Below are 22,965 nucleotides of genomic sequence, written 5' to 3' on the forward strand. Positions count from 1 at the left end.
CATCGCAAGGCAGCTGATGTATGACTGGCAGCATGAGGCCGCTGAGATCTGATATGTACAGGAGGTTGTGGGCAGGAAATGTGCACCATGCAGAGAAGGATCTCGTGACTGTCTAAAAAGCTCTGAAAATGGAGTGAATGGATTACTGAGACAGAAACCAAGGAGTATAAAGAGGAGATGAAGGGAGGGGTAAACTAAGTTTTTATTTTTCACTCATGCGCACAAACATGTGAATGGGAAAATGTTACCCAAAATGTTTCTCATTATCGGTTGAGTCCAGCAGGGGCATGTCTGGACTCTTTTTGACTGGAGTGGCCACAGTGGGGCACTGAGTCATGCAGCAGTGGCACAAAGTATGTGCACATGAATTAACAGCATTATTTACCCTTTTTTGAATCTCTGCTAACACATCTACTTTAACCACTAACATCAAAGTATCATGCAGATGTTATATTCATGTGTATGTGTTTTAACTTGAAGATGTTCAACAACAAAGTGGTGACACGCACATTATCACAGCTTTCTTTCCAAATGCTTTAAGGACTCAACGCAAAGATGTTTATCCAAATCCTGATTTAATCCTGAAACCTCAGAAACTTGCCAGGGAACTCCTGAAAAATTTAAAGCTGTCACAAATGTTCTACTTGCAGTGCTTCAGTAGTAAATCTGGGATTGTATTTTTGACAGTTACACACGTGCAGGAGTCTGCCCGCAATTGTTGTTGGACTGGTTCCTCTCCTGCAGCCTGTCTCAACCTGAAATTGATGTATAAAGTATTTTTCTATGGTTTAAAGAACTGAAATAAAGACATATGCAATGTTTAAATGAAAAGAAAGCTACTGCTTCAACACAAAGCAAATAGTTAATTTCATCATAAGCCCAACCTCAGACAAAGCAAACAGCCAATAAAGGTGTCCCAGTGCCACACCCTGACACATGTGGTGGTAACTAAACTTTCACATTTGCAATTAAAAAAACAACAACCATCATGTCAGTGTTTGAGCAATTCTGTTTTAATAAATCACATTATAAATCAAATGATAATACTTCAAAATGTGATGTTTACACCCGTGATACACAACAACAAAAAATGACACATAGTACGCTGACGAATGTATGAACATATGAAATGTCAAAGTGATAGTTTAGTACTCTGCCACCCTCCTCATAATGTTATATTGGTCATAAAAAGGTATACGACAGCCAGGAAGTGCTTCTAATGACGTCTAATGATGTAGTTCAAGCAGAGATTTGCAAAGGTCAGCTACATTAAATATGTATGAACACGTCTTAATTCTGGAAAGAAGCTTTAGACACTCTGCTGTCATACAATGTGCCAAAAAAACAACTAAAGGAAACACAACATTTGTATTTAACCAGTCAAAAAAACAGACTCTCAGTATGTGGTGATGCAAGCTAACACAATCTCAATAAAAGCATCAGAAGGGAACTGAAACTTCTGTCTCTTTCTTTAGATCTACCTCGGCAACTCAAACTTTCCCTTTGGCACAGATCTAAATCTGTCTCAGTGCTTCCCCCGATCTGGGAGCAGACATATCACAACTGACCTGAAATCAACATCTAGTCGGAGCGAAACTTATCCTGCTCAAGTTAAGGTGCAGTCTGGGCGGGCGGATGACAGCTAGGTCGAGGCTGTGCTCTTGGCAGTGCTCAGGGAGGAGTTCGTCTGCTGGGGGGCAGAAGGTTGGACGGAGGCGGATGTAACAGCACTGCCTCCTGAAACAGTCTGTGCTCCCTCTACTTCCTCAGTGCCTGCTTCTCCATCCTCATCCTCCTCATCCTCGTCTTCATCATCTGTAGGAAAAAAGGAAAATGAGAGTCACGACCATGACAAGTCTGACGCAGAAAACAGTTTTTATCACGAGCAGCGTTCCTTCACCGTGGATGAAGTCAATGCTGCGCAGGGCCTTTCCCTCTTTCTTAAAGTCGATGGTGTAGTGATCCATGTTCTCATAGCCACGCTCAACTTTGTCCAAGTGTGCTAAACTTGAGGCTTCTGCAATCCTAGGAAACAAAAGTGACATTTGTGTATTAACGGAAAAAAACATCCCTGTAAACACGGTGCCATCCGTCTGTCATGTTTAGCACATTCCACAAGTGATTTCAGACCGCTGAAGCTAAAGATAGATACTCGCTGCTTTTTACAGAATTATTTCTGACAGCTCCCACAGAGCGGGTGTGATTCTGCATCACGTTCAATTTGTGGGTGCAGGTGAATATTTGCTCAATTGTTCACAAGAGAAAACACAGCAAAAGGAAACGGATGAAAGGCCACAGCTTCTTGTTGCTAACATCCTGTGTTTCTTCCTCAGTTTATCAGTTCATAGAATTTAAAGATGCATCAAAAGATGTACTCACTTTTTGAGGAGAGGCTTTGTGTTCTGAAAAAGACAAAAAGAACAAATATGTATAAACCTTGTACATAACATATTATAATCACTGTTACCTCTAAGGTAAAGCAACTGAAAAAACTAATACACACTTAAAAGGCTGATACTGATGTTTTTTTTAATATATTTGTTATTCTATAGATATTATTTCTGTTGTATTAATTCCCCGTCCAAGCCAGGGACCCAAAATAATCTACATAATAAAAACATCAGTGAAAGGTGTGATCAGTCGTACACAATTACAAAACAACACAGAAAGTCATCTTCTTTCATATAAAACACATTCATACTGTTATGTTATAATTAAATTAAACACATAAAGTAAATCCTAAATACAGATGATGAACAATGATTAATATAAACCCTTTTGGGCTAACGCTGCCTGCAAATCTTGTATCTGCAACTTGTCTGCCTCTGCTTGCTCATGGTAATATGTTGTATTTGTGAGCTTCAGCTGAATGTTTGCAGTCTTTGAGAACTCTTTATCATTGTGCATTGAGGTTTGTCACTGGTTGCATACGCCTCACTCATCACTGTGACCTGTATGTTAAATCTGACTGACCATCTTTGAGTTCCTTCTTATTTATGTGTGTTTCTCCAAAGAACTAAAAGTAATTATGCCTTGCGTTCTTGTAATGTTTTCCATCCGTGTTTTCCTCGTGTTCGTACACAGTTAGGGAAAAGAGCATTCAGTTTTTCTGACCCCTCTGTGTGGTATAAACTCCAGAAGGATTTGAAATTGTCAGATCTCGTTTTACTTGAAGCCTTTGGCTCTACCTTAAAAGAAAAGCAGCACGAGACTAGGGATGTCAACAATTAATCGAGTATCCGTCAATTGATTGTTAAGAAATTACTTGAACAGATTTTTTTGTTTGGATTTTCTATCACATGGAACAAACATCATGTGGTCTTATATTTCGTTCAGCTATCAGGGAGGTGTTTTATGTTTAAAGCATGTTTCGATGTGAATCAGCTGACTGAAGGTGTTTTTTCTCAAGAAGAACAAGTAGACAGAAAACTGGACACTGTGAGTCTGAAAAATGTTTCTGTTCAGTTTCCTTGTTGAAGTCTGAGCCTTGCCTTATATGACTGTATGTCCGCAGAGATCATGAGCCTGCTCCACATGTTGATATTCAGTGTGTTTAACATTTTGAACACCTCAATACGACCCGTAGCTATTCAATACTGTCAGTTATATACATTGTGTCGTAAAGGAAAATTTGATTCAGGTGTAAAAACGCATTTGGCATTGTTTTTGACATGTAAAACATTTACTTTTTTTTTTATGACTAATCGATAATTGATCGTTCACATTTCCAAAGATCGATCGCGGAAAATACTTTAAATTTACATCCCTACATGAGACCATTGAACAGTACCTGTGTTTTAAATTGTTACCTGTGATCTCAACTTGCACTTTATTTGCGAACGAGTTGCACCGTTTTAAATTGTTTGTTTTTTACTTATTGTCTGTAATCTGTTCTGTACCATGATATATTTATTATGACACGTGGTGCTGACCGCTAGGCAAAGTCACCCTTGTGAAAAAGCTCTTGATCTCAATGGGTATTATCTCATTGAATAAAGGTTTAATGAAGTTGTAAAAATGGACGTTGCTTGCAGGAAAGTCTTGGCGTTCAAGTGGTAGCCTTATGAGGACACTGTGGCTGTAACATGGACGCCTAAAGATCAGTCATTGTCCTCCTTGCTTTCTATCTGGAACTACTAAAATGTATTTATTCTCTGTGCTGAAACACCGAGCGGAGGATCAAGGCGACAAAGTTAACAATTTAGATTAACACAGCGTAACTCCTTTCTGTCCTTTACGTGGCTGACGTTTATCAAACCATGTTGTTCAAGCTGAGTTTACTAAGCTCCTCTAACTACAGACTATGTCAAACACATGATAATTAAAAGGTAAAGAAGTCAGCACACTAAACATCCTTTAACAGCTTCTTGTCTGGGTCAAGTAGTTTCAGCACAAAGCCCTCCTCACTGTTTGAGGAGGGCTTTGTCCTGAAACGTGTTCTTTAAGAAGTTTCAGTTTGAGTGTGCTCCTTTTAGCTCTTTTAAACACATAATAACACAATGCATTAATGAAAAACTGCATTGAATGGGCTGAAAACGTCATCAGATGCATCACACTATCGCACTTCTATCAGTGAAAGTTTTTTTGATACATCCATATCTGTCAACAGAGCGAGAGAGCTGATACTGATACCCAGCTGCCTCTTCAGTTCCCTTTGTTAGTGTTGAGTCTGTACAAAAACATCTGAACCCTGTTTGGTGTTGATTCTGACCTCTAGAAATAAAGCCATCTCTGGCTCCTCCATTGTCTGGATCCCCTTCTCCACGATCTTACAGCTCTCCTCCAGGTGGTCTCCGTACTGCCTGGTCAGGCCTCGGATGTAGTTCAACTTCTCGTCCTGCTCGGCCGTCACCTTCTGACTCATCTCCCTCTTCTTCTCCTCCAGGATGGAGTACAGCTGGTCGAACTTCTCACACACCAGATTCTTCTGCCTCCGACCGTTCTCCTACACGTGCATGAGTTATCAACAGAAGGAAGTGCATTAAACATTCTGGGAGTCCAGCTGTATGAATCTTTCATGGCAGTCCTTTGGGTGAGGGATGTATGTGGATGTAGCTCTGGGGTAAGAAAAGAGTTTAGAATATTCAGCAGGAAAGATCAGAGTAAAGGAAACGTGGTGACGGTTGTTACTTCTTGTGTAAGGCATGTTCAGTAAACACTGTAAATTGAGAATGTTCTTGTTAGCTTGTCCTCCACTCTTCCGGTGACACCGTTTGGCAGGGAGGACACGGAAGCTCTTTCTGCTTGTCTGTCCTGAATGACGCCACTGAGGGTGGCACCACGGGACCTGGAGCCGCTCCAGCTTCCTCTCTTCTGTCCGACTGTGGCACAAGAACCACAGGAAAGCTGTCTGCTCCCCCTTCATCAGATACACTGCATGTTTTTAACATCAACAGGCGGGGGGCAGAGTGGAGTGATCTGAAGAAGATCATGCTCTTACAATGTTGAAAAGCAAGAGAAAAACAGCCCAAGGCATCTAAACATTCATTTTCCCCACTCCTCCTCTGTGCCTGCACCTCACAGACAGATAAAAGCACAGAGAATGGCAGCAACAAGGACACATTACGTCTGTTTGTACGTCTGTGCAGGTGGATTTGTGTGCAGAGCGAGGCTTGTTTTGTGAGTGAGCAGCCAGGCGCTGCAGCAGTGGGACACTGACCTCTATAGTGCGACAGGCTTCTTCCAGCTGACTGACAATGCCCTGCATCCTGTCGTTGTTGCTGACCATCATGGTGATCCCGTCACTCAGCTCCGTCTGTGGGGCAAGGACAAGGCAGAGTAAATACCTGAGAATGACTGTGCTTCAAATCTGGAGGATAAAAGTCATAATGTGAGCAACAGGGGAGAATATCCATGATTGTAACACTTTTCACCATGTTACTCAGATATCTTTGGTACACACATGAAATATTTCAGGGCTGAGGCTTATTTTATAATTATTTAAGTTAGTTTTTGGGGCTTTTTCACCTTTATTGATAAGACAGCTGAAGAGGGACAGAAAATGTGGGGAGCAGAGAGTGAGGAAAGACATGTAGCCTTTGTATAGGGTGCACACATAAACCGCAAGGCCGACAGCACTCCGGAAAGAAGCAAATTCAAACCATAAATGTAACTTTTTCCAGGCAATGCCTAAAACACCTGCATTTGTTCCCTATTCTGAACTATTTCAGGAGTTTCCCAGAAGAAAGAACAAGTTGTTACGAGGAATAAAAACGAAGATGCATGTTGTTCCATGTTACAAATAATTCAAATAAAGGCCAGAACAGTAATCATTTAACAGTTTTCAGTCCAGCAAACGTGTTAGACTCAGAGCCATATCTGGACTGTGATCAGATGATGCTTAAAACATCCAGATTTTTTTAGGACAGCTGTGGACTGATAGGAAACACAGGGAGGAGAGAGTCCAAAGGCCACCGCAGCAAGGACTCTACATACAGGACAATACTCTGCACACAGAACTACACTTTTCAAATTTCTCACATCTGTGTTATCATTTTTTTACAGATGTTATCATTACACCGCTGCAGTTATTGAGTCAAATTGATGGAAGCTGTAAAAATACGAAAACCACTGACCTGATTGAGAATACAAGTCAAGAGAGTTTTGGTTTATGTATATAACACAAACAGAGAAACATTATAAAGCTGTGCTCCAAATCAGGGAACTTAAGATGTAATAGTTTTTATCATCAGATTGTGCCTGAGCTATGACACTCTGTGTTGATATAAAATATGTGAAAACTATGTTTAGTAAAAGTGAAAAAAAGTGGCACACACTTGTTGTATATTTAGTTTTCTTTAATATGATGACGTTTCAGCCTTCTGTCCTGCTTCAAGATAGAATAGAAAAGCCTTTATTTGTCATTGTATGGTGTACAATGAAATTAGATAGCAGGTAGTAAAACCCAAATTCAAATTCAAGATCGTTCAATCATTTGTAATGATTAGGATCATTTGTAATGATGTAATGAAGAAGGCCAGAGGACTGGAACATCATTATATTACAGAGTAGAATAAATCTTTCAATAAAGGTGGACATTTGTGAAAGAAAACTACACATGGAACCAGAGAGTGACACTTATATTCTGCTGCCAGTGGTCAGCACCTCACTGAACCTTCTCTACAAACTACATGTATTACCAAGGAACAGAAACAACCAGCTATGTGAATTATAACTCCATGACACTACTGTGACTTAATGTTTGAACAAAGTCTCCGGATCTCTATCCGTACTTCACTTTCTGTTCATTTTACTTTACTTTGTGGTGGAGTGGTTTTCCAGCAGAGTAAACGTGCATGTTACTTTAAGGTGCATCTATCTATCTATGTATCTATGTATCTATGTATCTATGTATCTATCTATCTATCTATCTATCTATCTATCTATCTATCTATCTATCTATCTATCTATCTATCTATGATGACCAGGCCTCACCTTCTTGGTCTGGAAGATACTTGTGATGGGAGCCACCTCACAATCTTTGTGATCTCCAAACACCTTACACATGGAGCATGTGGGCACTCCGTGGGTCACACAGTAAATATTGATCTTCTCCCCCTCGTGAACATCACACATGGGTGTCTCCTCCTTCTTCTCTGGCGCTGGTTTGCTGCTGTTGAGGTGTTTTAAAAGAAACCAGCAGATCATCCTGTCATGGTCGTACATTTGGGTGCATATTGATGTGACATGTAATGTCAGTTTGATAATGTCACAGGTACACATTTCACTTGTTTATTGATCATCTATCAGCCCTGCCTGGATATGCACATGGACTGTCAGCACTGGAATCAATAAATGGCCCTTATACATAAAGGGTATACAGGTCTGTCTGTGGGTGCAAAGCTTCTTGTTTTTGAAGAACTACTCTCTCGTCTTTAATCCACTCTTTCCTTGATTTGTCATCTACAATCTGCCACAGTGTCTTGACTCACCGTGAAGTGATAGCTGAATGAAAGCATGCTGTTGATCTGATGTCATACAAGCCCTTTAGCGTAATACTCAGCTCCTCAGAAAAGGGAAATCATCTGTGTATAAGTGACTAAAACAAGAAACCCTCTCTGACTCAGACGCCACCAGCAATGAGACGACAACAATCAGCAACTGCAACACTTCCCGCTGTCCGTCTGAGCATCTCATTAGTCTCACCTGCTGGACTCCTGTTTGAACATGTCGATGATGTTCTCCACCAGCAGGTTCCTCTGCAGCCCGTAAACACCATGTCTGTCCAGAACCACCTCGTGTCTGCAGGATGGGCATCGAAAGCGGCCACCAGACGTCACTGAGCCCCCTCTCGTTGGAAGGTATGGATTTGATGCCTGTGATCACAACACATTTAAAACCCTAATTTAAGTAGGATAGCACAGAATAAATTAATATGTGTTATTTAAATCTAATAGTTGACCCAACACTTATGTCAAAACATGAAGATCCATCACAACAAGCTCTGAAGTGCTATAGCGCCTACACTCACTGGGTCACTGAACAAAAGATAAATACCAGATCCAAATGTGTTCTTCTGTAAATAGCTCATTATATAGACACTGATTGTAAACCCAACCTTACATTTACATTCACATTTACATTTATTATCAGTTGAAATAACCATAAATGCGAGAATATATGTACATCTGAAATGAATGCTATCCCGACACATACTTTTTCAGCCTTCAGTGCATCACAATGTAGAGCAGGATCATAAAAACATCCTGACATAAACAGCTAGCCTGTCGTCATCTACATGTACACATAAACATTGTCTCTTCAGTTTAACATAAAACTGCCCCTGATACTTTTTGTTCAGTCGCTTACCTGAAAAACATCGTTGGCACATTTTCGGCAGAGGTTGTGCTGGCAGGGTAGAATCACCACAGGCTTTGTAAACATTTCCAGACATATGGGACAAATCAGCTGTTTCTCCAAGTTGTCCATGCTGTTCATCTTTAACAAGACACTTTTAACAAAAGTGAAAACACAAACGAAACACAAGATAAAGCTTTAAAAGCTGGTAAAGAGTCCGTTTCTTAAGCAACCTACAGTGTGAACGGGTTAGGCTGAAGAGTAGGCCTGCTGCTCTTGCCCTAGAGGGTGTGGGCTCCTATCTCACTGGTGTCAGTTCTGTTTTTAGCAGCTATTGCTGTCACGTCAAAGGTTGCCATTTTTACCGTGCCCAAATTTGAAACTGAGCCGAGGAGTACTGAACAGCTGCCTGTACATCATCCTCTACTCGGCTAGCAGGGGTGACTGGGTGTCTGTGCAGTCTAGACTTTATTGTGTTTTTTCGGAAGGTGCACGTGTTGCATCACAAGAATGAGACATTTAATGCATACAAGTAATAAAGGATTTATTTCACTATTACCAGACAAAAAGTGGTTGAAGATGGAATTTATAAGCAGCCACATTAGACTACAGAAGTCCTGAAAGCACCGTTCTCTTAATTAAGATGTCAGCTTGTTGCAGATCATCTGCCCTTGCCCCAGTTCTAAGTAGACACAGATCCATACATTTGATTTACTCTGTTTTTCCAAAGATAATGAGTCAATGAGTCTCAAGATCTCAACTTAACGATGAACCAACCGTTGTAATTAAATCCCAAGGGTTGAAATGCCAACAGCAAACACTGAAACTGGATTCACTTAGCTGGGAAGTTTGCCATTGGACAGTGAAGAAAACAAACAGCAAAAAATTAAAATGGAAAAAACAACAAAAAAAAAAACATTTCCAGGCCCTAAATAAAATCAGATAAAATTTTCTCCATGCTTTCACCTTTTCTTATTTTTGTTGTTATTGTAGCTCTTTCTATTTTTTCTTTGTACATTTTCTTTTAATATACTCCTCGCTGTCTTACCAATGAATTGTTTATTTATACATAAGATAGTCTTGTACTAATTATAAGCAAACTCATCCATGCTCATGCTGACATGATGTAACGCTTTTGTTTTATTTTATGTTTTTGTGTATTTTCTCTCTATTTCTTGAAAACTATTAAATAAAAAACATTAAAAAAAACTTACCTGGGAAACTGCAGCATGACATGTGGTCTGACCTACAGTGAACAGAAACTTGTTTTGTTTTGCATAACCAGAAAATGATCCTAATATTACAAGAAAACAAGCTTTGATTAAATCAATCAGTTTTAATCTGATTACTTTCTTTGATTCCGAAATAAAGACAAAGATGTCAATATCTTGAGGAAACATCTGAAATGAACTCTGTATCAGGGGAAAACTGAGATAGTGGAAGAGTATGGAACTGATAAATGTCTGCTTCCGGCTTCCGTAGTATCCAATTAAATTAATATTATAATATTTTTTATAAAGCATTCTTTCACAATCGTTTCTTATAACTGGGTAAATTGTGAAAGTAATGAATAAGTAGATTTTTCTATAATTAAAAGTATATTAATCCATAGATTTTTATTACGACGACATAAAAGTAGATTAGCTTCACGAAGCAGCTAGCATACAGCGTCCCAGGAGGATTCTCATCGCGACGTCAAATCGAACTCCAAAGCGAACACTTTGTAAGTCAAATTGAACGATTGAAAAAAACCCACCAAAAGGTATGTTACACAGTTAGGCAACAAGAACAATGAGTGAACAGTGCTAAACAGAAAATTAAGGAGTAAAAAATAATTTCTTAAAGTTTGTAGTTACCTAGCTTTATTGAGATGCTAGTAATGATCATAACAGGACGCAAGCTAGCCAAGCGAACTAGCTTACAGTCCTTGGGATTTCTGACCAAACGTTACTTTTTTAAAGTAATCACTCCTTTAACAACTATTTACTTAAATCAACAAACATTAAAATACTAAGGAAGGCATTTGACGTTGTTATTTACTGTCAAAATGACCTGCAAAGTCAAAATAAGTTAAGTTGTGATAGGCGAAAAAGTTCGATTTGGAGAATGCGGGCATCGATCCCGCTACCTCTCGCATGCTAAGCGAGCGCTCTACCATTTGAGCTAATTCCCCTTTCAAAACACTATAAAAACAAGAGAGATACTTCAACAAACCTTTTACAGGGCCATTCTCACGCATGTATTAGTTGTGGGATATTTTGTTGTACGAGCAGTAAACTGAAATTGCCTTCGCTTTGGACCTAGCTTATAACAATTAAGCTAGCATAGAGGCGAACTAGCGTCGCATGAAGCGTTGAGATTAATGTAAGATTCGATTAGTGTCAGGGTTGAACAGCGTTAGCCTGTTGTGCTGCAGAGTATTTAATTTCTGACCATTTCTTTGTTGCTGTACTTCATGCCACTGGGTCGTAGAATAGCGTCAACTGTCGTCAAAGCTTTAATATCTACACTTTGAAGCGAAGCGAACTTTTATCGCTCGGCGAACATTTTGGCATTGCTCAAATAACAAACACACCTTTGAGCGTATATCATATTATTGTGACTGAATAAATTACATGGATGCTCACTGCTGGTCAACTCCCTTCGATAGCTCAGTTGGTAGAGCGGAGGACTGTAGTGGTTACATGGGCATCCTTAGGTCGCTGGTTCGAATCCGGCTCGAAGGAGAAGTTCTTTTTCCCGAAATGCAGTTCGGCATGACGTCGTTTCGCATCCAAGAAGGCAAAGTCGGATAGAATAGAATAGAATAGAATGTACTTTATTAATCTCCAAGGGTAAAATTCAGGTGTCTGACAGATAAAATGATACAAAATCAAATAAAACAAGTAATTCAGGTGTCTGTCAGCTCATCTCCCTTTAACTAGAGAGTTATGAAGCCTAATGGCTGCAGGGATTAATTATTTTTTGTATCTCTCAGTCCTGCAGTGCAGAGAGATGAGCTGTCCACTGCTGTTGTTTCTCTGGTCCACAAAGAAGTTGTGAAGTGGATGTGTCATTTAGAATGGCCTCTAGCTTCTTCTGTGTGCATCTCTCCACCACAGCCCCCAGTGAGTCCAACCTGGTTCCAATCCTATGTTCTAATCACACTGCCAGCTCTTTTCACTAGTTTGTCCAGTCGCCTTGCATCCTTCTGTTTCATACTGCTTCCCCAGCAGACTGCAGCGTAGAATAACACACTTGCCACCACAGACTGATAAAACATTGCGCATCTTACTGCAGATGTCTAAGGATCTGAGCCTCCTTAAGAAAAAGAGGCGTCTCTGCCCCTTCCTGAGTGCATCTGTGTTAAGGGACCAGTCCAACTTGTTGTCCAGGTGTACACCTGGATATTTGTAGGTTGGCACCACCTCGATGTCCACCCCTCAAATGTTAACTAGCTGATGGCAGAGCCTGGATCTTCGGAAATCTACTATCATTTCCTTTGTCTTTGAGGAGTTCAGTAGGAGGCAGTTTTTGTGACTCCAGTCAATAAGGCTATTGTCAGATGGATCCCTGTATTCAGATTCCTGTCCATCCCGGATACATGCCACAATTGCAGTATCATCGGAGTATTTCTGGATGTGGCAGGACTCAGAGTTGTATTTGAAGTCCGCCGTGTAGTGTGAACAGGAATGGAGCCAGAACAGTCCCTTGTGGAGCACCCATGTTGCTCATCATTGTCCCAGAGACACAGTTCCCCAATCTGACAAACTGTGGCCTTTCTGTGAGATAATCTGTGATCCAGGAGACAACAGAGGGGTCCACTCATATCTAATTGAGCTTGTCTCTGAGTATGATGGGCTTTATGGTGTTAAATGCACTTGAAAAATCAAAGAACATAATTCTCACATAAGCGCCAGGTTCTTCCAGATGAGACTAGGTGACTTAAGGCTGCAGTCATTTTTACAATTGAAACAAGAAATCACTTATTAAATCTGTATCTGAATAAATCGGAATAAAAAGAGGTTGAAACATCTTCCTTGTTTTACAGATAACTTGGAAAGTCTTGAACCACAGTGTAGTATGATCACTAAAGGTTAACCTGGGAATAGTATATTTTTCAAAGAATTAGTTCATATTTTTTTTAAGATATCATTTTCTTGTATGAATGTGTTCCGCTAGAGAAAACAACTTACTGCCTGAAAAATAGGTAAAATGTTCTCACAGAGGCAACCAGGTTTAACTTTAATATTCATCCCCGTGGATTGGAGATTGTTTCAGTAAACATGCTGAATGCTCTGTTCTGCATGTTGAATGAATCAAAGATCACACGTTCGTGCACTCTGCTCACAAGGGGGTCTAAAGGTGATGTTTAGCATCCAATTTGGATGCAACAAATGTTGAAACAAGCCATTTTCATTTGTTTTAGCCCACAGTTGTGCTAAAACACTTTTAGAGGTATGACTCAGAGATAGCGATTAGCAGTTGTGTGAGTGCTGCAGAAACAACCTCACTCTTATAAAGGGTTTTAATTTAAAACAGCTGACATTTTATATTTTTGCATACATATTATCCTTTGTGTAGTGAGTCATTTCTGACACATGCTCTTCATTTTTGGAGTGCTTGATTGTGCACAAAGTTAAACTATGAAAGAGAAGGTGGTTTATATTAAAGCGAGCGGCACTGTGCTCAGAGTTTTGACATAACTCATCAGGATGTTTAATCTAACTTTTCATCTTAGTTATTTTCTCTGACTCATAAAACACAACATCTGCATTCCTCTCACTTGTAGGAACGCCACATTCCTGGTTTTCACTCGTCACAGTCAGTGAGTCATGTTTAATTGTTTGTAGATGTTATCCCTGAAGATGAATAACTGTCAGTCAGCCCCACCCTCTCTGACTTCTCTCTCTTTGTAGTCTGAGCTGTGGATTCAAGGACAACAGGCCACACGTGGAACCAAAGCCGCAATGACGCAAAAAAGTATGTGCCAAGTTAACGCCTGAAAGGTGAGAGTACTGTCTTGAAAATACAGACAAATAAAAGCAGGGTGTAAAAAGCATCACTATCCCATCTTGCTCTTCACTGTAAAGTGATTGTGATTCATCATTTCTGTTTATATCTTTTTCATGTCATCAACTGCAAATTATGTTTCCCTTTTACGACGTGATGCAGTGGGTGCACCACTTAGTTCAGTATTAATTAGTCATCTTTAAAAAGCTGTAATTAATAAGATTACATATTCATTAACTAAAAGAAAGGAGGGCTCAAAGGCTCACTGTGAAGACTTTAAAGTGGATTCAAATGAGATCAATTAAGAGGCTGTTCTGAGTAACCTCTTTGTGATTGAACTGAATTCATCATTATAAAGCCATTACTGTCTGACTCTTAACATTGCAGCGCCTGTTGGTAAAAATGAGGTTGAATATTGACAAGTTAAGAGCACCATGAAGATGGCTTGATGTTAAAAGGCCAATCTGAATGCCAGACGGACGCTACTATGAGCTTCCAGGCTGCCAGTTTAAAAAGCTCAGTGTGACCCTTCTTTCTCTCAGTCTTACTCTGTGGTGCTACATGGTGTTGTGTTCATACAAACATTAGATTGTGAAAGGTCTGCAGGTACTGCTAAGGCCACCAAACACACAACAGGGAGTGTGAGATGCAGGTAACCACACATGTAAAGGTCTACAAGCTCGTAAGCGAGATATAAGTGTACACGGGACCAGAATAGAGGGCAGAGCAAAGAGGGCCATCTGTTCTCCTGTATGAATATTTCAGTACGGTGGAAGTCATATTGTATTCATACAGATGTAAGCAGTCACTGCCTGTGATTGAAAATGTCCCGCTAAGCATTCTCAGATAAGGTTGTCTATTTCTGCATCTGCACTTTTGACCTTAAATGAGCCTCTGAGATTCATTTTTTTCTCCTCAACACACGACTGAGGTTATGATTAAAGATAGAACCAGAACCAACACACACTATCGTCACCATGCTACAAATAAACCCCCAGGATGTGTATCCAGTAATGACGAATACAAACCTTAGAGTTCTAACGTTCTTGACTACATACTGAGAATTAGGATACACAAAAAGCAAATTAAGCCTATCTAGAAGAGAACCGGTAAAAAGGTTTACACGAACATTATTTTTTATCACTGCTGGTCTTTTCGAGATGAAACTTGAAACTTGAAAATAGCTAAATACAGTTTGGAGCCAGAGCATTGAGCTGACTGAGCTGCAGTGGTGAAAGGTTTTTGATTATTCTTATACAATCTAGTTTGTAAGGTTTAGGGATAATTAAGATGATTTATAATCTGTGATAACTGTGATGTAAAATACAGAATGTAGTGTATGAAAACTAGTTAAATACAGCTTAACATGAACATTAAACAGCACAAGTAAAAATTCTATATAGATTACTGACCGTAAACTTTACACAGTTCAGACAAGAAAGAAGTAAGAAATCTGTAAAAGTGAAAAACATGTTTTTATATATTTGCCTTGAATTTTTTAGATGCTCAGCTTAAGAATGTCGTCTGACGTCGGTTCAACTCCCCGGTGTACCTGAAAGACTTCCCCACGGTGTGTTGTATGCAGGACTTCTACAGATCCTGAACAAAGAGGAGATCTTCTCCTGAGGTACGCGGCTTCCCTCTCTGAAGTTTCAACATCTGTCTTTCTTCACCTGCAGGGGAGCGTTGTTACGTGTCTCCAGTTAAAGAGAATGCAGATCCTATTTTCTCTTCATAATCACTTTTGTTACACCTTTCTTTTACTTTCTTCACCATTAGTTATCAAGGTGGCACTACCTTTACAAACTTAGGGTTCTCACATTGGTTCTCTCCATGTTACGGATCCATTTATTTAATATTAGAAAGCAACTTTTTTTAAGGACATAATATATTTTGGAAAGAGAAACTTTTTTGATGATTAACTTTATGAAAACCTGACTCAGTGAGGTTTATGTAGACACTCAGGGAATTTAACTCCTGCGTCATACGCATCAAAGCACAATAAGCATCAATTCAGTATGTTTGAGCAGTTTTCACTGTGACCTCAACAGTTCAGAAGCTGGGTTTGATATTTATCATTTGGCTTAAGTTTTCTTTTTAACGCTTTCTGTAGGGCTTCAATAAAACAAATGTACTCTCACAGTATAAAAAGTGTATGTAGAATAAAATGATAAGAGCATATTGACACTTCAGCTTCATTTAGTGGATATACTTCAATCCAATCACCTTACTTGATCACAGTTCAACAGGCAACAAATACAACTGATTTACGCTTTAAGCACCAACACATAAAGTCAGTCATCCATAAAACACAGTCAGAGGATTTGCATAATAATGTAACATGGACTCCAGATTTGACACAGAGTCACTTGATGATAAGAGATGAACTAAAGGAGCCAGATTTCCACGTGGAGTTTTTATGTAACATCCTCTCCCTTACAGTGACGTAAAAGAGACGTCAGTCCGTTTTAACAGGCGCCGCAGCACCTCATGGTCATGGGAAACTGAGATGCGCTCGGCATGCAAGAGCGTCTCTCCCCCTGGCTTCAACCTCACACCCTCTACACCATGAGAATTTCAGTTTCATTGTCTCATCTATAAACCTCTGATTAAAGTCCAGTGAAGTGGCTGTTTACACACAAACACCTGCATTAAAACAGGTTACACTGAGGGTACAGTACACATGCGGGATGCTGGTGTCGTTATGAATACCTAATTCACAATTACACACATTGATGTTTGAAGTTATTTTAATGACCCTCTGGGATTGGCTAATTACTCAACACATGAGGGAGAGAGAGATGGAACAAAAGTCCCCTGCAGTGCAATCTAACGAGCTCCTTGTTTCAGAACATCAATTGCTGAGAGTTTTCTTTCAGCTGCTTTTATTTGATCTTATTTGCAATCTAATTAATCTTAAACTAAATATCAATAATTTGAACTTTAATGCAGATTGATACATTTAAACAAACTACTGTAGTTTCTGCTGAAGAGCGCTGGTTGTGAAGCCTGGTGGTCTTAAATATAACAAGAGAGTGCTATCTAGTGGTAGGAAGAGGGGAAGCTATGTCAGCTATGATCAAGCTATGTGATTAGTGACATCATTGCTGATGTCACCACATGCTGCTTATGTTATATATGTATTATGGGAATTATTTTGCGTTTATTCCTAATAATTTATTCTCCTTCCTGTTTGTTTCAATGATATGAAAGAAGAATTTTCACGACAGTAACACATTCAGCTCACACAGCTCAATGCATTCTCAGGGCCTCAGTCATTAAAATTGACCACACCTGGTTTAACCGGTTCACTCCAGCACTAGGCGATCATTCTCACTGCACAAGTCCTGCACAATTAGGCCTAGATACTAAAAAGTGTGAGCACAAAGAATATGCACCATTGTTGAAGTATTATGAAGTCCAGTTGTCTGTACATGTCAGAATAAAATATAATCTCAATTCAAATGTATAATAAATACCTTAGGATCACAATAAAGCTCAAACCTGCTCTTTTGATTATACTTATTGTACACCACATTTACCTTTTTATTATTTTCTATCTGTTCTGTTTGACCCAGTGTTGATGCCTCTTCTTGTAAGCGCTCTTTTTCCCCACTAGATGGCTCTACATACAAACGACAGTATGTTGGTGTTTGTTGAGGTATTTCAGAAAGAGGGAAAAGGCAATATTAAACAGTTTTTTCCCCAACTCAAATTAACCTGATTATAGCAATCCATTTGAATATGCAACATGTGATCAATCCTTATGATCCAAACGTTATTAATGACTTAAAAAATGTGAGAAAGTCAGCCCAAGAGAGCGCAAAGTGGCATTAAGAGTTTACAATATGAAAAATCTTGTATTCCTTTTTGCATGCATATGTGTGTGTGTGTGCGTGCGTGTGTGTGTACGTGTGCGTGTGTGCGCGTGCGTGAGTGTGTGTGTGTGTGTGCGTGCGAGTGTGTGTGAGTGAGTGTGTGAGTGAGTCAGTGTGTGTGTGTGTGTGTGTGCGTGCGTGCGCGCGCGCGCGCGTGTGTGTGTGTGTGTGTTTAAAGATGTGCTTAAAGATCCTGTATGTAAGCAGCACTATAGGCGTCAAACTGCTATGGGGGAAATGTGGCAGTAGTTAATGTCTCTCCTGTGATACTCTCTGTGCTGTCAGAGGGTAAATCAATTAGAGACGCCGTGGTGGATTGCAGTCTGTCTCCTGAGAGGAGCAGGGCATTTGGGGCCTCTCAAGCAGATACTGTACCTGGGTCCCTGAGGGGAATCAGCAGGTATGCAGCCCACCTGTCTTAGCAAAGCTTCTAAAGCGGATGGCGCTACAAAGGTGTGTGACTGTTTGTGATGTGTATGTGTGTGTGGCACAAAAAGGGGGCTGTGGAGGAAATTAATTAACAAATCGTATCCCCAGGTGTACACTTAGAGGAGTGAGTGTAAATGTGTGCTGTCCTGTGCACACACACGGCGTGTCATTGACGTAGGCATATGCCAGATCAGGCAGTTTCAGAGTTGTCTGGCAACAACAGGTTTATAAACTGTGAATGCAAAACCAGAGCGTCCCATGATCCTATGTGTGTTTGACTTTCTTCCCTCTGTTTGCAGCAAATAGCTCGATTAAAGATTTGCATGTTAGTCATTTACACTAATACTTCAGGATATAAATTTGTGAACAACATTGAACGGTTTGATGTGTGTTCTTGATCACAAGGTTTTAATTTACTCAACTTTTTTATTACAAGAGCATTTTAAAACCAGCACTCAAGCTTTTGCAATTATAAAGTATTCCACTCTGGTTTGCAGAGAAATGAGTCCCTGAGAAAGCTACAGGTAGTGGAATACTTCAAGGGTGTAAATCACAATAAAAATGTTACATTAGACCTTTAGAAAACAATACTACAATGTCTGTGCGGTTACTGTTTGGATTCATTCTGATTCAGGGGCCTCCGATAGATATGAGACATTATGGACATATTCAATACAATAAAATACTTAAACTTCAACCTCTTAAAAACATCTGAGTTATTATTGAACAGTTTTAATTTAAATAACTTTTGAATAAAAATAAACTCAGCATTAAAAAAAGACAAAGCAGATTCTGTGTTCAATCATAAAGAAATCTTAAACAGCTAGGATAAATAATATAGCCAGTTTGAGTTAAAGGCTGAGGGTCTGAGCTGTTAGAATAAAATAAAATACAAAAAGAGAACTACATCCACCTTTCAGATTATCAGATGGATCTGTTTTGTTGACTGTTCCTTGGTCAAACTAACTATTTTGTAGTCTTTAAGCAGTTTCAAACATCAAACTGAACTTAAATGACCGTGTATCCACTTAAGTTGGCTTTTCTGTTGCTCTTTCCACTCCTGCTCCTGTCTGCCACTCATTTGTTGTTGTGTTTGGCAGGGTTGCCTTAGTTGCCTGGAAAAGATGCAGGACTTCTTTGTGGGGGGTATGAATGCTGGGGACTGCGTTCAGACCCCTGGACATTGAGAGGGGTGGGGATTATGCCTCCACTGGCACTCGCCCCAACTGTTTCCATGGCACATCTATTGTCCCCCAGCACATGGGCATGGCACTGAAACCCTCAGTGAAAGTGTCTGTATTCTGGTCCTGTTAATGCTGTATGTGTTTATTTGGGAATCATTGAGTCACTGAGCTGCAGCTTGAGGTCAGCTACTCTATATCATAGGCAGAGGTTTGATCCAGTGACTCAGAAGGAAACTTAAACAATTAATGTAGATGATAAAATTAATAAGTGTGCTTTTGCTTTACTTTTCGACAGTGGTGGACAAAGTGCACAGCTTCATTACTTAAGTCAAAGTATAGATACTCCAGGTCAAATATTACTCCTATAAAAGTGAAAGTTGCTGTCAGATTATTATTTGAGTTAAAGTACTGAAGTACGTGCTTTTAAAAATACTTAAGTATTCAAAGGACTTCTAAAACAATCTCAAAACATTGTATTTTCACAAAACATGAGTGCAGTTAAGAATACATAGGATGCATTCTGTTACATTATGTTTATTTGGGAACCATTACTTGAAATCTCTAAAAACTATACCATGGAAAAAAAACAGAAACTAAGTTACTCCAAGCACAGACAACTTAGTTTGAAATGTTCATCTGGAATGAAACAAACGTCACGTAGCTCAACACGCTTTCTCAGGTTGGACAGTGAATTTTTGTATGTTTGAGCAGAGTGGGAAACAGGGAGAACATTTCAAATGATACGTATCATTCTTCATTTCAAAAACCTCTAACACGGGCTGAAGAGATGGCCATGGGTGCTCAGGTGGAGAATTATAGCCATCATTACCACCTCTACATGAACTGCCTGATCTGAGTGAAATCTGCTGTCTTTGCTCCACGTTCAACCCTGGAGACACATGATATACAGGTATTTATTTGACCTTTGGTATGGCTAAACAACTGAGACAAACAGAACTACACAAACACATTTTACAGTCTTAGGGATCAGATTTCAGAAAAGAGAAGGAAATTCATGAGCTGACTTCAAAGCTAAAGTAGTGAGTAACTAGAGCACTGATAGAAATGTAGTGGAGTAAAAAGTACAATAATTGTCTTCTAAATGTAGTGGAGTAAAAGTCATTCGTTCCCCCAAAAGATAATACTCAAGTAAAGTACAGATACTCCAAAAATGTACATAAGTACAGTACTGAAGTAAATTCACTTTGTTACTATCCACCACTGCTTATCAATCTGCTTCTGATTTGAGTCACCACAATCATGCCTCAGCCTCACACAGCTGCGATATTTCGCAGTATTTCCTCTGCTGTATTTCAAAGTCACGGTGAGTCTCAGCTCCCAAGTAGTATGACTCATGAGAGGAAGGTAATCACAGGCAATGATGTGGACCGCTGCAGGGCAAGCCCCGTTGTGTAGGAATACCCTTGAGAAAGTCCACGCCGTCTGCAAACGACTGCTCATATAGGTCTTGGGATCGCCCTGGTCGCGTAGCCAATCAAGTAACTCGGCTTGTACGCTGTGCGCGCTTTTAGCCAATCAGCGTTGAGTTTAGAAAAACTACCGTCACGCTATTGGCCAATCCCAGACCAGGGCGTTTTTTGTAGCCCGCTCCAACAGCACCATCTCTGGCAGGTGGTGTGTGCTTTAAAAACCATACAGTAGGCTCATGTTTAGGACGATAGGTAGGTAGTTATAGGGGGATAAATACACTTTAGGTTCTTTAATTGACGTTTTTTTGGTTGGTAGTGTTATGTTAGGTGCCATCTTGTTCCCTTTAAAGCCTAAGGGATCGCCGTGAATGAGATGAACGTCGGGGTTTCCCTCTCTGAAGGCAGACACTTTGTGCTTTACGGTCAGCGGTGAATTCTGCTCCTTCATCATCATGCAGCTGGTGCAAAAAGACGGACCTACATGTTGATTATATTTCTTCACCGGTGTTTGTCTGAATGAGAGAACACCTCCCCTGCCTCGGCTGGACAAGGACTCACATCCTGGAGCTGCCTCACCTCATCCGCCGGTGTTCAGTATGATATGTTGATGACATTTGTTGGAAGTGGTCGTGCCTTTTGTTTTCATTTCGGGATATGCGGATCCGTGAAATCACCGTGACGAGCGGACGTTTAATTCAGCTCCTAAAATGAGGAAGCGTTTTCATAAAAGACCCAGAAAATGGCAAGAAGGTCTCGTCGTCCGTGGGCCCGGATCTGAGTGAAATGAAAAGGAAAGGAGCAAATGATTATTTTCCTACAGAATGACACCAAAGGAGGTAAAACGGTGGCGGCAGATGAGACGCAGCATCAATGAAGGACAAGTTTTGAGTCTCTCGTAATGAACAGAAATACTTTGCATCTCGACAGCAGATCGTTTCCCCGATATTGAATGATTTTTTTTATGCTTTGGGAATTTTTCTAATCCACCAGTCATCTATTTTCGCATTGCATTCGTTCTCTTTTTCATTATATGTTTGATTTTTCTTTATATTTTTGATCCGGATCCAGCCCTGATTATTCAATGGAAGTATGTTATCAGCTGCCGGTTTTGCCTCTTGACAGGCCGGTTCCTAAGCATGTCCTCAGCCGGAGGGGAGCCATTAGTTTCAGCTCCAGCTCTTCTCTCTTCGGGGCTCCTGATCCAAGACAGCTGTCACAGGTGAGGAAATGTAAAAAAATAATAATCATGTATATCATGTTGAACCACTGCTTCAGCTCCTGGAGTCACACAGCCCTTAACAGCAGCTTTGTTTTATACACATTTGTGAATAATCCACAGGAATCTTGCAGGTGGTTGTTGAATATCTAGGCCCTGACACTCACTTGCATACACACACATGCACACATTTTCTTATCTCTTACATCTAAAACACACACACCAACCTGCCATCTCCTCACACCACTTAGCATTTGTGCATGTTGCCTACAGATAAACCTCTTGGCTTAAAGTTTAGCCAACACCGACAGTGTGTAAAGTAAACCAGTTCTCTCTTGGGACTGCTACATTTGTCAGAGGGACCGTGTCACTCTGTTATTTATGTTAACATCCCTTGACACATTGACAAAAGAAACATAAATCATTGAGTCATACTTGAACTTCCTGCTTTCTCTGAGTCTTGAACTCCTCCGTGCATCAGCTCAGCCTGTCTGTGTATTTCTAATGCTGCGGTGAAAGAAGATAAAAAAGAGAGGCCACAGTGACATTCTTCATTTTGTGGTCTCATGTTTAGCTTGATTCTCATGTACACAGAAAAAGCAGCACGGTAGTATACTGTGTCTCCTCTGACTTAGCCAAACACTGAGTCACTGTTGTGTGTAAGCATGTGTATCAGATGATGTCCTCTCCATTAGGGCCTGTGTCCATTACACTTGCTTTACTAACTGCAACACACGTGTGTCTGCTGAGAAAAGCTACACATCAAGTTATGAGTCAATGAACTCATCCTCTCAGTGTTACATGGTTTCAAAAGGAGAAAGACATTCTTGCTTCAGCTGCTTTGCACAAAAGCAGAAGGGTGTGCTCTCATTTCTTCGGTTGACGTCCTGCTACTTTGGTCATGAACGCAAACTACCACAGTGCTTTATGGCATCTCCGGACACATTAGCTAAGCATTAAGTCACTGTCTTTGATTGTGAGTGTTCTCTTCAATGGGCTGTCCATTAGTGCTTTGTGTGAGCCGCCGCTCCACATAACTA

The 22,965-nt window shown here is 40.1% G+C and overlaps 2 protein-coding genes and 2 non-coding genes across 22 annotated transcripts in view; 2 read left to right on the forward strand and 2 right to left on the reverse strand.

Annotated features, from left to right (window-relative positions):
* Positions 1–997: 997 nt before the first annotated feature.
* On the reverse strand, positions 998–11,542 carry trim55b (tripartite motif containing 55b). Of its 15 annotated transcripts, none has more exons than XM_034705939.1 (10): positions 11,412–11,542; positions 10,011–10,042; positions 8,809–8,950; positions 8,146–8,315; positions 7,435–7,612; positions 5,660–5,755; positions 4,712–4,945; positions 2,380–2,402; positions 1,901–2,025; positions 998–1,815 (listed from the first exon to the last, which is right to left on the reverse strand). In XM_034705939.1, exons 2-10 carry the CDS (start codon positions 10,025–10,027, stop codon positions 1,643–1,645), a joined length of 1,158 nt encoding a protein of 385 aa, XP_034561830.1. In that variant the 5' UTR covers positions 10,028–10,042; positions 11,412–11,542; the 3' UTR covers positions 998–1,642. The 15 variants fall into 15 exon arrangements, with proteins under 15 accessions (XP_034561830.1, XP_034561826.1, XP_034561827.1 ...); XM_034705935.1 differs by having other exon boundaries at positions 1,895–2,025; positions 11,412–11,531; XM_034705936.1 differs by having other exon boundaries at positions 1,895–2,025; positions 11,372–11,531.
* pde7a (phosphodiesterase 7A) overlaps positions 10,433–22,965 on the forward strand; it is a 29,745-nt gene continuing 17,212 nt past the window's right edge. For 2 of the 5 annotated variants that reach the window (XM_034705926.1, XM_034705928.1), the window contains exons 1-3: positions 10,443–10,519; positions 13,695–13,784; positions 15,291–15,415. Coding sequence is in view for 2 of the 5 variants with exons in the window: in XM_034705923.1 (XP_034561814.1) it covers positions 21,791–21,928 (138 nt within the window). In the remaining 3 variants the exon portion in view is untranslated. Of the gene's footprint in view, positions 10,520–13,567; positions 13,604–13,694; positions 13,785–15,290; positions 15,416–20,874; positions 21,929–22,965 lie in introns of those variants that run through there. The other 3 variants (XM_034705923.1, XM_034705924.1, XM_034705925.1) reach the window with 2 other exon arrangements.
* Positions 10,897–10,969, reverse strand: trnaa-agc. The gene has a single exon. It is a non-coding gene; the product is annotated as a tRNA-Ala (tRNA).
* trnay-gua lies at positions 11,437–11,522 on the forward strand. The gene is given in 2 exon segments: positions 11,437–11,473; positions 11,487–11,522. It is a non-coding gene; the product is annotated as a tRNA-Tyr (tRNA).

The sequence above is a fragment of the Notolabrus celidotus genome, chromosome 17 (assembly GCF_009762535.1).
Source record: "Notolabrus celidotus isolate fNotCel1 chromosome 17, fNotCel1.pri, whole genome shotgun sequence".
NCBI lineage: Eukaryota > Metazoa > Chordata > Actinopteri > Labriformes > Labridae > Notolabrus > Notolabrus celidotus.

What these genes read in the sequence shown, in the direction of transcription:
- trim55b (XM_034705930.1), bottom strand. Translation starts at nt 11,253, where the DNA reads ATGAAGTACAGCAACAAAGAAATG. An exon ending in AGTACAGCAACAAAGAAATG is followed by an intron (nt 10,043 to 11,229) that starts GTCAGAAATTAA and finishes TGTTCACTGTAG; the next exon opens with GTCAGACCACATGTCATGCT. An exon ending in AAGCCTGTCGCACTATAGAG is followed by an intron (nt 4,946 to 5,659) that starts GTCAGTGTCCCA and finishes ATGCACGTGTAG; the next exon opens with GAGAACGGTCGGAGGCAGAA.